We start from the raw sequence: 17,051 nt of genomic DNA, 5'->3' as shown, positions 1-17,051 counted from the left end.
TTCTCAACCATGGTGAAGAATTAGGGGAATTACACAGGGGAGATTTTTTAAAATAAATAGTGTCACTTCTGTTTCCCCATGACCTTAATCCCCTGCCCACAAATGATAGTCACTGTTTAGTGAGAAGTTGTGTGTCATTACTCAAGTGTGGCATGGAAAATAAAGGAAGGGGTAGGGAGGTTCTCAACCACTTCTCCTGGGATTATATAGCAAAAGAAAGTAAGACCTGGGAGCAGAGTGATCTTCTTGGCATCACAGTACTGATGGCAGTAAGCACAGTACTTCTCCATTGACTGGCCACTCCTTCCACTCTATCACACCCATATTCAGTAATGTTAGGAAAGATGGGATAACCAGAATCAGAGTTACCAAAAGGCTTTTCTGGTACCTCTTGCTTCTCACCAACACATACCATGAACAAAATTAACTACTCTCTCCTCTATGTTCCTAAAGTACTGTTCATAAAGCTAGTGCAGCTCATAAGTGCTAATACAGAACAACCTAATATGTGTTTTATGTTTTATGCATGGCCCAGCCAGATTATGAGATCCATTACAGAAGGATACAAAGCATATTCATTTTTGTCTTCCCAGTGTCTAACACAGTCCCTTCCACATACTTATTTTCGCCAAATATTTCTGGAATTAAATTCAACCCATGGCTATACTCAAGAATCATATTAAGGTTTGAATACAAATGACTCAAATATATCATAAACAATTACATTATAAAGTTCAGTTTAAATCGCATTTTTGAAGATCTCTCTGCAGGCTCTTCTAATTAATTCATGACATTTTTCAAAGTATACTAAATCACAAGGAATTATTTCCATTAATTACTTTGACTACTCTCTTCCTTTCAAGAAAACATTAACTTAATCTTCACATCTTTACATCTTTACTCTATCTTTTTTAAAGAACCAATTCATCTTATGTTAAATTTCAAAACCATCTTAATTCCATCAATACCTTTTGCACTGCACAATATAAAAATAATGCTCCTCTTCTCCTTTTTCAGATGTAGTATGATTACTAATTTATTAATTATATTATTGCAAATGTACATAGATAGGTAAATACCTAACACTGGAAGAAAACAATGCACACTGAGCCATTTCAGAGGTTATCCCTAAGGAGTAAAATGAAAACAAGCACAGGGAATCAAAAAAGACTTTAATGTGTGCCCTGTGTGTCTTCATGTACTGAACCTTTCAGCCTGGGACCAGAAAAGAAAGACAAGCAGCCAGGAGGACAGAAAGAGAAAATAGCAGTCATGGCCCCTGACATCGCTCGTGAGGCTTAGCTGCACATCTAGAGTTCTCTTTCTGATTGAACAGACTCGAATGGATTTATCAAAAGAGCCTGTCAAAGTCTGTAGTTGACGGTGAACTTCTCTTAGCTGGAATGGCACATCTCTTTACCCCCTACATCCCTACTGTTATCTTATGTCTCTAAACATATAACTTCCTACTATCATAGTAAATGGAACATGGAAAACTTAAGCTAATAAAAGCCCCCCTACTTCCCCAATTCTATATTCTAGTTAAGAGTATAAAGGCATAAAACCTATATTATACGTACCCTGTTCAAAGCCGCTAGGACCAATTTGTGAATATCATTCCTGAAACACTGTTTTTTAATCATATTTAGCTTATGCTGATATTCAGTATCTTCCCTGGATTCTTCTGGGATGCCTAAATGTAAAAATAAACAAATAAACAAATGTTTTTCTCATAAAGATTTGGGCTGAATAGACTGTCACTTACTAGGAATGATTATAATTAACCCAACAATACATATATATGTTATACCTTTTTCTAATCCATGGCTCCTTACCAAAGAAATAACTCTTAGCTTTAAGAAATTTCTAAAAACAGTTCATCACTGAATGTAAAATAAATACAGTGTGTGCGGATGTTCACTGAATTTAAAGTAGCAAGAAGTTACTATGGTGGAGGAATTTTCTGGAACAATCTCTTTTTTGTATGAATAGGCTGTACTCATTACAAGAAGCTAGAAGATTTTTATGCAACAATGGACAACTTGAGAAAAGATCAAAGTTATTTGGACTACAACATAAAAAGGTCAGATATGAAATGTAGACATAAAAGAGCAGCTGGAATAACACTGGAAAAAAAAAGGTTTTAGTTTCAGCATTATAATGGTAAAGAGCATATAGTTTTATTAAAAGTCCTCTAAGGCTGTATAAAAGTATTAAGCAACTTAAAGAATACGTATTCTTTATTCAGCTACATTGTAGCTGAACTAACCCAAAACTGTTGGGAAAACAGGAAGTCAAAAAATATTGGTTAAAAAATATATATATATATTGGTTATACAATAGAACATATAAGTAAAATTATTATGAATAAATAACGTTTCTAAAACCTATGACTATAGAAATAATTATTAATAAACAATTCCTTATAACCTTTCACTTCAATAATTTGTATTAACACAAACTATAAGTTGACTGCATATAACTTTTCATTTACTTAACAAACATTTGAATGCCAACTACGTGCAAGGGATTTTGCTACATGCTGAGAATACCACAGTGAATATGACAGGCACGATTTTCACCCTCCTAGAACTTTCAGTCCTCATTTTAAAATTTATTCAAACAGGTTCACTACAGCTGTATGACCTTCGACAAGTTACTTAAACTCTCAGTGTCTCATTTTCAGTGACCAAGATCACATTAATTTCTGAAGCTGCCCATTATAGCACAAGCAGATGTGACCATTAAAAGCAGTCCTGTTGAGAAGTAAAAACTTCATGCCATATGTAAGGAGACTTATTAAATGTCTTTCTTATATTAAGACCAAATGAATATTCCCAAAAGTTCATCTCTGGTCTTTGTTATATCATTTGAGGTTCTACTATCCAGAATGGATATAATTTCCTTTCCACATAATAGTCCTTTAAATTGTTTGAACTGCAAACTTTTTGAAGGCAGGATCCATAACCTAATCACCTCCAGGTTACCAAGAGTTCCAAGCATAGTGCTTTAGTATAACAGTTGTTCCACATACACTTATTGCACAAATGTGTTTTTAAAAAGCACCCACTCTGATTCAGGCTGCATAGGGTGAAAACCTGGCTCCGTTACGTAAGCTGTGACCTTAAAATCTCTATATCTTATGCCTCAGTTTCATCATCTGTAAAATGGGGTGGAAAAGTAGAATCTGCCTTATGGGTTGCTACAAGAATTTTAAAAGTTTATATACATAAAGTACTTTGAATAATGCTTTACACATTTGTTACTAACTATAAATGAGTGAGTTTTAATAGCTTTCATAACCTCCTGCATTATCTCCTCTCCAAATTAAACAAATTCAGCTTCTCTTATTGTTCTTAAGGATGTGGTTTTATATTCATAATCACTTTCCTCTATACACTTCCCAATATGCATATGTCCTTTCCTAAAGAATTTTTTCCTCTAGAACTGACACTAAATCAAGAAAGAACAAGTCAAATGATATTTTATTAAAATAAGTAGATCTTTATTATTATTTTTTTTAAAGCAACAGGCTCAATCACTTCAATAAGTTATTGTTATAAAAAAGAGGAGGAAGTGAACAGTACCAGATTGAAAGAAACTTAAGAGACATAATACTAGCTGCAATATGTGGCCCTGAATTAAATTATACAAATTTTCTATAATGCACATCTTTGTTACAATTAATAATCTGATTATGGTCTAGTTAATAAATTAATACATGTACATCTAAACATAAGTACCTACTTCAGCATGCCAAAACCAGAATCATATTCAACCTCAAAACTACTGGGGTACTGATATTATAGTTACTCATTGACATACAGAATGATATAATATAGAATGATATAGTATGGTACAGTTACAGCATGGTAGAGTATGGTATCGTGAGGTATGGTATGGTAATATGGTAGGTTAGCATAGAGAGAAGTAGATGGTTAAGCCTTTACCTAATAGAGAAATGTATTTATATGTTGATATGCTTATAAAATATGTCTATTAATATGTTTCCATACATAAAGTACCACCATAAAGTTATAAAATTATTTTCAAGGGCACCTGTTTAATACACCTGAACATTATTATAAAAAAACATTTAAATACATCATTTCATACATCTAAATTATTACTGACTATCAATGTCGCTTCAGGCTCAATCTCAGAACAATGAAAGAAAAGAAATTCTACATTCGAAACTTATTTTTGAACTAAAAGAGTGTTATTAACTAACAGACGATTCTGAATGTCTTTTGGTTATCTTTAAAACTCAAATCCACTCTCAAAAGAAGAAGGCTGACACCTTTAAGGGTAATCAAAAAGATTTTGTTTTGTTTTTTACAATCTACAAAGTTTAAAATATTCACAATAATATTTTCAAGCAAAACTATGTCTGTTAAATTATATCTCTAAAGTTGCGTGACAACTATGAATGGGACATCATGATTCAATTCAAAATTTATTGAATAGTTATTTTTGTTCAAGTTACCAGGGGGTTAAAAAAAAAAAAAAAAAAGGCATGACTAAAGAAAGCCCTCTCCTTGAAAAAATCTATACTCTTACACAGAGAATACTCTTATACTCAGAAACGTAAAATACCAATATGACTACAGATAATGGTAGACTTAGGAAGATTTCATTTAAAAAGGGCCAAAAACAATGGGCTTCAAAGAATTGGGACTTTTACTGAGCAAAATAATAATAACATCCCTGATATTCAGTAGTCAGAAAGTCACGTCAAATGTACCTCCTAAACATCTCCCACATCCATCCTCTCCTCTGTTTTCTTTACTGGGCCCCCACCATGTCTCACCTATCACAGCCTCCAGCCTAATCTCCCTGCAGGAGGCTCCCCTCCCACCAATCATTCTCCACACCACAGTGCTACTGTTGTAAGTTGCAGATTTGGTTATGGCACTGCAATTTTGAAACACCTTAAATAAATTTGAATTGACTTGTGTTAAAAAAAAGCACAAACTGCTCAGCGTTGTGTTCAAGGCCCTTCCCTCTCAGCCTCTGCCTGTCCTTCCACATTTATCCCCAGGACTGCTTTCCTCAGATACCATGCTCCACTCACCCCACACCATGTGCACTTTCTCTTTCTGCTTGAAATGTCCTTCCTGGCCTTTTTACCAAGTCAGCCTTATTCACCTGTCAAGTTCAAATATCACAATCTCTGACCTACTCTTTTGAATAAATTATCTGTGCCTCCATCAATACTCTCATAGCCTTTTATAATACATGTATCTATAATAGCTCCTCGCAACTGTCTGGTAATTAACTATCTGTCTACCTCTAGGCTCCTATAAATAGTACAGTCATGTCTTTTTTTACTTGTCTTTCAGACCTTTGCAGTCATCACAATATATAGAACATAAGAGGCACTTAATAAATACGTGCTGAATGAATGGGGGAGCAGGTGTTTTAAATGGGCTTTGGAGGAAAAATAATGTCATAACAGATGTAAGCAGGAAGTAAATGTGAGGAGGATGGACACTATTGTGGCTCATGAGTAAAAGCCACATGGTTATATTTGAGAAAGATTAATTCAACCGCAGAGTAAAAGAAGGACTGGAAAGAGGCAAAAGAGGAAGTGTGAAAATTAGTTGGGTATTATTATAATTCAGACAGGAAAAAAACAAACAAAAAAACTTGGACTTGGTAAGGTCAACAGAAATAGAAAAGAAATAGCAGAGATGACACTCTCCTTGGAGGTAAAGCTCCACACTATGTTGCAGTTATTTTTTCTGGAAATAAATTATTGATGTTTCTTATTAAATTTTAATCTAAATTTATCTGACTCTTCCACATCATCATTTTCCCTCTATTTTAATTTTTGGGCTAGTGAAAAGATTACATTTGGTTGGCAGAAACTGGTCCTTTAATTTTTGCCTAGAAAGTTGATATCTCATGAAAAGTCAAAAAATCCACTTAAAATGACATCTCTTCCCACAATCAATTATGTAACTTACCTGGAACTATAAAATGTAAAATAGCTCGAAGTGCCTCCAGCTGCACTGACACTGACGTCTCATGACTTCTCATAACTGTTATTATTTTGGGGGCCACTGCTGCCATTGTATCCAGGGAAGTGTTACTAGAGATAAAATATTGAAATGCTTATTAAAAGTACAACCTGATTCCAATACAAACACCAATTTGAAACAAGTACGAGAAAACAGAACTATTTTATCAGAAAAGGCTGATGTGAATTTGGTAGTATGAGCATACACAATTTAAATTCTAATTTAGTTAAACTTTGATGTCAAGAAGTTAAATTTACAGTTAACTGGGAATTCTTTTATTTAGTTTCCCAGAACTAACAACTTCCTTCTGATCTATACATGGGTCACTGGCAGCAACCCTGGAAAGTAGGTGTTATTATTTGCATTTTCCAGGTACAGAATTTAGGCTGACAGAGGTTAAACATCAAGGTCCTATCACTGGAACGTGACAGAGCCAGAGCTGGAATGCAAACTCTGACCGCCAAGTCCAGAGAGCTGTTTATTGTATAATAACTACATGCCTCTTCCAGATTAACACCACTAGACTTCTTATATGGTATTCTTAATTAGTTTTATTTGCACTAAAGTCTTGGTTTCTCTAAGGTATTTTAGCTACACTTTCTTTTACATACAAATAAATGTAGATTTCAGTAGGTCCTACAAACTTTAATAGAGGCAGCCCTTGCTTTACACAGTGCCCTACTGACTAAAACTTCCGCATATCATAACTGTGTCCTCACTTGGCATGGGTCTGTGGTTACTGACATATAGTCCCTTTTTTCCACTTTAAAGTCCCAGGTTAAACACATCCCCTCTTTGTAGCCTCTCTCCTTTGGTCGCCCTAGCTTGGTTCACCAAGACCCTATGATTTTACACATCCTGCCACTGAATTATCACACTGTATTGTAATTATCTGTTTATAAATTAGTCTCCCCAACTAGACAGGGAGATTTTTAAGGGCAGGCACATTGTCATAGTTAACTTTGAATCCCCAGGACTGGAAATTTACACATTTAATATATGAGAAAACAGCCAGAAACATTAATTGCCCAGAATGTACAAAATCTTAAACTGTCAGTTATTCCACTGCGTTTTGCCTCATATATAAAGGTTCATACACTGCCAGGACCATAAAAATCACAATTTAAGGTAAACTTAAAAATAACAATTAGAAGCCATATCCTGATTTTATCTTTTATACCTTTCACATAACACAATAATCTGAAAAATTGTTTAAGGTTATGTTCTATATAACTGCCATTTTTTCAAAACATAGTCAACACCAAGCATTAAGCACAAAAGCAAACCTTCAACATATTTCTACTTTCTCTATCATCCCTTTCAATATGTAGATAAAATAAGTCTATGTATCACTGACATGAAATTATATTGCAAAATGTTTCACTCTTCAAATGCCTTGTTTTTCCTTTTATTCTTAAAATTATGCTCAAAATATTGATATTCTACCTTGTCCAATTAATATATTCTACATAAATTCAGAAATATGTATTACCTTCCTTCAAAAAGATGATTTAGCATTTTACAGCCACTTTCAGCCACTTCAGGAGAATGTATATGCTTCTGCATTAACTCCAATACATTCAGATATATTCCTTTTGATAACAGGATCTTTCTGAAATTAACTACAAGATTTTTTAAATGTTACTTGTATAAATGAAAGCACATTCTCATAATCTTGCAAAAAGACACATACTATTAAAATAATCCAAATTCATAGGAAAGTATTTAAACTACATATTTAATTTATATTTCATTGGCAACTTAAAGATCATTAATTTTTTTTAATTTAAAATATATACCATTTCCAATTTTTTCACATTTATTAACCATTTGTTGAGGTTTTAGTATTAAAGTCTCATTCACAGAGTAAACTAGTGGAATGTAACCATCATCCATGTGAAAGGAGCATTTTTTGCAGAAATGCATTTTAAAATAATGTCCTCCAAAATAAGAATGAAAGTTAAATTTCATTCTAATATTTAAAACAACTTCCTAAAATAACCATACTTATATAGAGCTAAGGCTCACTAGTGAGTTGGGAATAAGTTATAGATGTGTGAAGATACTGAGCATCCTATTGGCTCTTGGGGGGATGCAGGAAGTGGGGCTGAAACCAGGTTGGGTTGCCCTCAGCCTTGAGCTACCTTCTCCATTTACCCCAGTGGACTGTACAAACATTATCATTTCTATGTGTGCCATGATATGCAAAGTGATGAAAAGCACTGATAGAGAACAAAAATAATTACATACTTTCTCAGAATAATGCCAAAGCTTAAGAAACACATAGATTGCTTTAAAACTGATTGAATATTATATGTGGAAAAGTAATTATATCCCAGCAATAATTATTACAAAATAATTTTCCTCTTCATAATAAACTTTCTTCACCAAATGCAAATCCAGTGTCTTAAAGTTTCCATATTGTCTTAAAGTTTCTATATAAATATCACTTACCTTGAAACCTCTATATAAATATCAATTCCAACATTATACACTATATTTCAACACTGAAGGTGGCAGGAAATGAAACTTTGAAAGCTTTAAGTACTATTTTGAAAAAATAAGATATGCATCTCAAATTGGGAAAAAAAGAAAAGATCAGACAAAACTCAAAAATAAGTGCAAGTGATATATGCATTCTAAATTACTGGCAAAATCTGAAAACTCACACCTTTTAAAGACATCCTGAATAGCACACATTAAAATATAATAAGAAGTTGGTTATTCAAGTGTTGGCGAGGACGTGGATAAAAGGGAATGTAAAATGGTACAGCCACTATGGAAAAAAGTATGGAGATTCCTCAGAAAAATTAAGAATAGAACTATCATATGATCCAGGTATCCCACTTCTGGATATTTATCCAAAAAATGTGAAAACTCCACTAATTTGAAAAGATATATGCACCCCTACGTTCTTCACAGCATTATTTACAATATCCAAGATATGGAAACAACCTAAGTGTCCATTAACCAATGAATGTATAAAGAAGATATGACATACATATATGGTGGAATACTACTCAGTCATAAAAAAAGATGAAATCTTGCCATTTGCACCAACATGGATGGACCTTGAGGGTATTATGCTAAGTGAAATAAGTCAGATGGAGAAAGACAAATACTGTATGATTTCACTCACACATGGAATATAAAATAATTATAAATGAACAAACCAAACAAAAACAGATTACTAGTGGTTACCAGAGGGGAGAGGGGCCAGGGAGTGTGAAATGTATAAAGGGGATGAACTGTATGGTGATGGATGGAAACTAAATTTTTGGTGGTGAGCACAGTGTAGCATATACAGAAGTAGAAATATAATGTTGTACACATGAAACTTATAATGTTATAAACTAATGTTAGCCCAATAAAAATTTTTTAATGATATTAATTAATTCATTAAAAAAAGAATTTGGTTATCTTGCTCGGTCAAATCAGAAGTTTTAATAGCCCCTCCTAAAATGGCTAAATTCCAGCCAAGGAAATACTTTAAATTATAGAATTCATTCTAGACCATCAGTTCCCACACTTCAGAGTACATGAGAATCCCCTGGGTGACTTGTTTAAACAGATTGCTGGGTTCCACCTACAGAGTTTATGATTCATTGGGTCTATATGGCACCCTAGAAATTACATTTTAAACAAGTTCCCAAATGATGTTGCTGGTCCAGAGACCACACTATAATGATCACTGTCTTGGACATTAACTCAATTTGAGACTTGAAAATTAAGAATAGAAATTCCATCGTACAGTACACGCTGGAGAAAAAAATTACAGCATGGAGTCACTTTAGAGTTTATAGAACACTTTACACACCTTATCTCATTTACCAGCTATCTACACAATACTCATGACTTCTTCCACTCCATTTTAGCAATAAATTATCTGCTTTACAAGACCAATAACAAAATGCAAAACTCCCTCCAGGCCTTCACTTCAATAGTCACCTTCTTTCCTCACTGCCTAGTCACAATTTCATCACCTCTGAACCCTAATATGTATACTCCTTCTTTTTTCTTTTTTTTTTTTTTTTTTAAAGATATGGGGCAAATTTTTTTTTTTGAATTTATTTATTTATTTATTTTTGGCTGTGTTGGGTCTTCGTTTCTGTGCAAGGGCTTTCTCTAGTTGTGGCAAGCAGGGGCCACTCTTTATCGCGGTGCACGGGCCTCTCACTATCGTGGCCTCTCTTGTTGCAGAGCACAGGCTCCAGACGTGCAGGCTCAGTAGTTGTGGCTCACAGGCCTAGTTGCTCCGCGGCATGTGGGATCTTCCCAGACCAGGGCTCGAACCCGTGTCCCCTGCATTAGCAGGCAGATTCTCAACCACTGCGCCACCAGGGAAGCCCCTATACTCCTTCTTTGCTTCGTATTTTTTTTCTTAGTTACCTCACATATCATATATGCCAATTAGCCTTTTTATTTATCTTCCCCACTAGAGTGTAAGCTTCATGAGCCTGGGATTTCTATTTATCTGCTGTATCTCAAGTGCCTAAGTTTCAATAAATATTAATTTGATTAACTAATTAATTAAATGAAGAAAATGTTACACAAGATGCTTGAAACTTCACCTGGTTACCACCATCACAAAACCCAGTTTTTCTGGCCACGAATCCAGTCATTTTTTCTAGAAAACTATACCCAGTCCTACACATGCAATGTTCCCAAGTGTGTTTCAATGACAAGTTGCCCATGGAGATTGGTGAACAAGCTGCTTAAGTTCTTAATACTCTCATAAGGCAGAACTCCAAGGACTATACAAAGGGATCTGAGGAAAGTTAACATGGCAAGTGACCAAGAACAAAGAAGTAAGAAAGCAGAAAGAGCAGAGAACTGATTCTGAACAAAGAAACCAAGGTTAACTCCAAATGTAACTAATCCTGAGACACCATAATAAGAATCAGCCCAGGGATTGATCAAAATTGCAGAGATCAAGATTCTTCCCAGGGAAGACCCTGAACTCACCTCCTCCCATGGGCATACCAAAATTACAACTATTTACAGAGCAACTATCTATGAGAATGATCTGAAGACTAGCAGAAAAGATATTCCACAACTAAAGACATAAAAGAAGAACCACAATGAGATGACAGGAGGGGTGTAGAATGTGATATAGTCAAGACCCACACTCCCGGATAAGGGACCAAAAAACAGGAGGATAATCACAATTGCAGAGGTTCTCCTCATGGAGCAAGGGGTCCAAGCCCCTCATTGGTCTCTCCAGCCTGGGGGTACTGCACTGGGAAGATGAGCCCCCAGAACATCTGGCTTTGAAAGCCAGTGCAGCTTCTATAGTGGGAGAGCAAGAGGGCTGTAGGAACAGAGATTCCACCCTTAAAGAGTGCATGCGAAGTCTCACACACTTGGAGACCCAGCACACAGTAAATTGAAAAGAGCCTGGGTCAGACCCACTTGCTCATCTTGGAGAGTCTCCCAGAGAGGCAGAAGGTAACTGGGACTCCCCCTGGGCACAAAGATGCTGCTGACAGCCATTTTGGGTAGCATATTCTACCACGAGGACATTGGTGCTGGCAAGTACCATTTTGGAGTTCTCCATCTAGCCAATTAGCACTAGGATTCAGCTGCACCTATCAGCAGGTTGGCACTAGTCCTGGGAACCCCTCAGGCCCATAGTCAGCTGCCACGGGACTCTCAGGCACACAGCCAGCCACCCAGGGACCTGGCACTGCCAACCAGCAGGTCGGCACCAGCTCCAAAACCCTAAGCTCTGCAGTCAACTGCCCCAAGACCTCCCAGGCCTGAAGTCAGCCTGCCAGGACCCAGCCCCACCCACCAGTGGGCTAGAACCAGTCCCAGAAATCCCCAGACTGTGCAGTCAGCCATGCCATGACCCAGCCTTGGCCACCAGGGAGCTGCAGCCTCTGCATAGGAGGTCCAGGAGGCCAACCAGCCAGAAACTGGCCCCACCTACCTGAGCACCCATAGTAGTTGGACTCACTACAACAGAAGAGCCCACTCAGACCACACAGGGGGCACCCCTAGAAGATATAGCTCTGTTAACCAGAGGGGAGTGTGCTGCTAGATCTAATAATATGTTCCTATGTAAGGACACTTCTCCAAGATCAGGAAACATAATCAACCCACCTAAACATACAAATAAAAACAAAAAATTAGTCAAAATGAGGCAACAAAGGAATATGTTCCAAATGAAGGAACAAGATAAAATCTCAGAAGAATTAAGCCAAGTGGAGATATGCAATCTACCAGATAAAGCATTCAAGGTAATGATCATAAAGATGCTCAACAAACTCAGAAGAAGAAAGGATAAGCACAGTGAATTTAACAAAGAGTTAGAAAATATAAAGAAGAATTAAAGAGATGAAGAATACAAAAATTGAAATGAAAATTACAATACAAGGATTCAACAGTAGATTAGATGATACAGAGGAATAGGTCAGTGAACTGGAAGACAGTGTAGTGAAAAATAACACGAGCTGAACCAAAAAAAAAAAAAAAAGGAAAAAGAAAACTGTAAAATATGAGTTCAATTTAAGAGAACTCTGAGACAACATCAAGCATACTAACATTCTCATATAGAGACCCCAGAAGAAGAAGAGAGAGAGAAAATGGCAGAGAAGTTATTTGAAGTGACAATAGCTGAATACTTCCCTAAACTGGGAAAGGAATAGATATCCAGGTCCAGAAAGCACAGAGAGCCCCAAACAAGATCAACAGACTGAGGTCCATAAAAAGACATATTGTAATTAAAATGGAAAAAATTGAAGATAAGGAGAGAATATTAAAGCAAAAGAGAAGCAACTAGTTATATACAAAGGAACTCCCATAAGACTGTCAGCTTAAATTCTGCAGAACAGAAGGGAGTAGCAGGATATATTCAAAATGATAAAAGGAAAAAATACTCTACCCAGCAAGGCTATCATTCATTTGAAGGAGAGATAGAGTTTTACAGACTAGCAAAAGCTAAGAGTTCAGCACCACTACGCTGTACAAGAAATGTTAAAGAGATGTCTCTGGTGGAAAAAAGACCACAACTAGAAAAATAAAATTTATGAAAGGAAAAATCTCATTGGTAAAGGCAAATAAAGTAAAGGTAGTAGATCAACCACTCATAAAACTAGTAGGAAGGTTAAAAGGCAAAAGTAGTAAAATTATCTATGTCCACAGTAAGTAGGTAAGGGATACATAAAACAAAAAGATGCAAAATATTATATAAAAAACACTGAATGTGGAGAGAGTAGTAAAAATGTAGGGATGTTAAAATGCTTTCAAAGTTAAGAGATCATCTTCTCAAGAAAGTAACATTGGAAAAAAGAAAAATACAACAGATTAATGTTTTTATATGTGTGTATGTGTGTGTCTGTATATATATCTATAATATATATATATAGGAATATATACTCATAATAACAAAATAAATCCATATTTGATCAATAAATGAGAAATAAAGAGTTAAGAGATCAACTTAAAATAATTTTATACACACACACACACACACACACCTCACAGTAACCACGAACCAAAAATCTATAATAGATACATACTGAAAAAAAAGAAAATAATCCAAACATAACACTAAAGGATAGTCATCAAATCATAAGAGAAGGGAACAAAAAAAAAGGAACAAAAAAGAACTACAAAAAAAAGCACCCATAAACAAACAGCAATAAGCACACACCATAAATAATTACTTTAAATGTAAAGGGACTAAATGTTCCAACCAAAAGACATAGAGTACCTGAACGGATAATAAAACAAAATCTACCTATATGTTACCTACAAGAGACTCACTTCAGATCTAAAGACACAAACAGACTGAAAGTGAGGGGATGAAAACAGGTATTCCATGCAAATGGAAAAGAAAAGAAAGCTGGAGTAGCAATACTTATATCAGACAAAATAGACTTTAAACAAAGACTGTAACAAATGACAAGGAAGGACATTACATAGTGATAAAGGGATCAATCCAGCAAGAAGATATAACAATTATAAATACATATGCACGCAACATAGGAACACCTGAATACATAAAGCAAATATTAACAAACATACAAAAAGAAACTGACAGCAACACAATAATACTAGGGAACTTGAACACTCAATTTACATCAATGGACAGATCATTCAGACAGAAAATCAATATGAAAACACTGGCCTTAAAAGACACAATGAATCTGATGGACTTAATAGATATGTGTGTGTGTGTGTGTGTGTGTGTGTGTGTGTGTGTGTGTGTGTATATCACTTTCTATCCAAAAGCAGCAAAATACATATTTCTTTCAAGTGCACATGGAACATTTTCCAGGACAGATCACAGGCTAGGCCACAAAACAAGTCTCAATAAATTTAAAAAGACTGAAATCATATCAAGCATCTTTTCCTACCGTAATGCTATGGGACTAGAAATCAACTTGAAGAAAAAAACTGCAAAAAAACACAAATATGTGCAGGCTAAACAATATGTACTAAACAACCAATGGGTCACTGAAGAAATCAAAGCAGAAATTTAAAAAATACCTGGAAATAAATGAAAACACAAAGAAAAGAACCCAAATTCTATGGGATGCAAGCAGAAGTAGTTCTAAAAAGGAATTATATAGCAATACAAGCATACCTCACGAAACAAGAAAAATCTCAAATAAACAACCTAACCTTATATCTAAAGGACCACAAAAAGAAGAACGAACAAACCCCAAAATTAGTAGAAGTAAAGAAATCATAAAGATCAGAGAAGAAATAAATGAAACAGAGACTAAAAAATCAATAGAGAAGATCAATAAAACTTAGAGCTGGTTCTCTGAAAAGATAAACAAAATTGATAAACCGTTAGCCAGACTCATCAAGAAAAAAAAAAAGAGACAGATAGAGAGGACCTGGTCCAAATCAATAAAATCATAAATAAGAAAGAAGTTACAATTGAAACCAAAGAAATATAAAGAATCATAAGCGATTACTACAATTATATGGCTATAAAAATGAAAACCTAGAAGAAAAGGACAAATTCCTAGAAATGTACAATCTCCCAAAACTGAACCAGGAAGAAATAGAAAATACAAACAGACTGATTACCAGTAATGAAATTGAATCAGTAAAAAAACCAAAGAAACAAAAAAAAACATCTCCCAACAAACAAAAGTCCAGGACCAGACAGCTTCAGAGATGAATTCTACCAAACACTTAAAGAAGAGTAAATGCTCCTACTTCTCAAACTATTCTAAAAAATTGAAGGCAAAGAATGCTTCTGAACCTGTTCTACAAGGCCAGCACCACCCTGATACAAAAACCAAAGATACCACAAAAGAAAATTACAGGCCAAAATAACTGATGAACATAAATGCAGAAATCCTCAACAAAATATTAGCAAACTGAATTCAACAGTACATTAAAGGAATCATACACCATGGTTTATCTCAGGGATGCAAAGATGGCTCAATATTCACAAATCAGTCAATGTGATACACCACATTAACAAACTGAAGAAAAAAAACAGCATATGATGACCTCAACAGATGCAGAAAAAGCTTTTGACAAAAGTTAATATCAATTTATGATAAAAACTCTGAACAAAGTGAGTTTAGAGGGAACATACCTCAACATAATAACAGCCTTATATGAAAAACCTACAGCCAATATCATACTCAATGGGGAAGAGCTGAAGCATTTTCTCTAAGATCAGGAACAAGACAAGGATGCCCACTTTTGTCATTTTTATTCAATATAGTATTTGAAGTCCTAGCCATACAAGACAAAGAAATATAGGGAATCCAAATTGGAGAGGAAGGCGTAAAACTGTCATTGTTTGCAGATGACATGATATATATAAAGAAAATCCTAAAGATGCCACCAAAAAAAATTAGAACTAATAAATGAACTTAGTAAAGTTGCAGATACAAAATTAAAATACAGAAATACATTGTGTTCCTATACACACAATGAGAATGAACTATCAGAAAGGGAAATTAAGAAAACAATCCCATATACAATTGCATCAGAAATAAATCTAACTACGGATGTAAAAGACTTATACTCAGAAAACTATAGACACTAATGAAAAAAAAATGAAGATGACACAAACAAATGAAAAGCTATTCTGTGCTCATGGATTGGAAGAATTAATACTGTTAAAATGACCAAACTACCCCAGGCAAACTACAGATTCAAAGCAATTCCTATCAAAATACCAATGGCATTTTTCACAGAACTAGAACAAACCATTCTAAGATTTTTATGGAAACACAAAATACACCAAATATCCAAAACAATCTTAAAAAGAAGAACAAAACTGGAGGCATCACGCTCCCTGACTTCAAACTAATAGTATCAAAACAGTATGATACTGGCAAAACAAACAAACAAACAAACACATAGCCCAATGGAACAGACTAGAGAGCCCAGAAATGTACCCACACTTATATGTTCATTTACTCTCCAACAAAGGATGCAGGAATATACAATGGAGTAAACGCAGCCTCTTCCATAAATGGTGTTAGGAAAACTGGACAGCTACATACAAAAGAATCAAGCTGGACCTCCTTTTCACAGGATATACAAAAATAAACTCAAAATAGATTAAAGAATTAAATGGAAGACCTGAAACCGTAAAACTCCTAAAAGAAAACATAAGCAGTTGATCTTAGCAATATTTTTTTCGATCACTCTCCTCAGGCAAGGGAATCAAAAGTAAAAATGAACAAATGGGACTACATCAAACTAAAAAGCTTTTGCCCAGTAAAGAAAACTATCGACAAAATGAAATGGCCACCTACTGAATGGGAGAAGATATTTGCAAATGATGTATCTAATAAGGGGTTCATATTCAAAATATACAAAGAACTTATACAACCCAACATCAGAAAAACAAATAACAAGACTAAAAAATGGTCAGATGACCCTAATAAACATTTTTCAAAGAAGACTTAGGGATGGCCAACACACACATGAAAAGATGCTCAACATTACTAATCAACAGGGAAATGCAAATCAAAACCATAATGATTTATCACCTCACAACTATCAGAATGGCTATCATCAAAAAGACCACAAATAACA

General features: G+C 34.9%; 1 protein-coding gene across 2 annotated transcripts in view; it reads right to left on the bottom strand.

Moving 5' to 3' along the window:
* Positions 1-17,051, bottom strand: part of LRRK2 (leucine rich repeat kinase 2) — a 140,704-nt gene that overhangs the window by 95,431 nt on the left and 28,222 nt on the right. For both annotated transcript variants that reach the window (XM_068560232.1, XM_068560231.1), the window contains exons 12-14: positions 7,516-7,645; positions 5,970-6,094; positions 1,581-1,693 (exon numbers count right to left, since the gene is read on the bottom strand). In XM_068560232.1, the coding sequence (XP_068416333.1) occupies positions 1,581-1,693; positions 5,970-6,094; positions 7,516-7,645 (368 nt within the window). The remainder of the gene's footprint in view (positions 1-1,580; positions 1,694-5,969; positions 6,095-7,515; positions 7,646-17,051) is intronic.

This window comes from Eschrichtius robustus, chromosome 13 (genome assembly GCF_028021215.1).
Source record: "Eschrichtius robustus isolate mEscRob2 chromosome 13, mEscRob2.pri, whole genome shotgun sequence".
NCBI lineage: Eukaryota > Metazoa > Chordata > Mammalia > Artiodactyla > Eschrichtiidae > Eschrichtius > Eschrichtius robustus.
The sequence above is the reverse complement of the archived record's forward strand: the minus strand, read 5'-3'. Positions and strand labels throughout refer to the sequence as shown.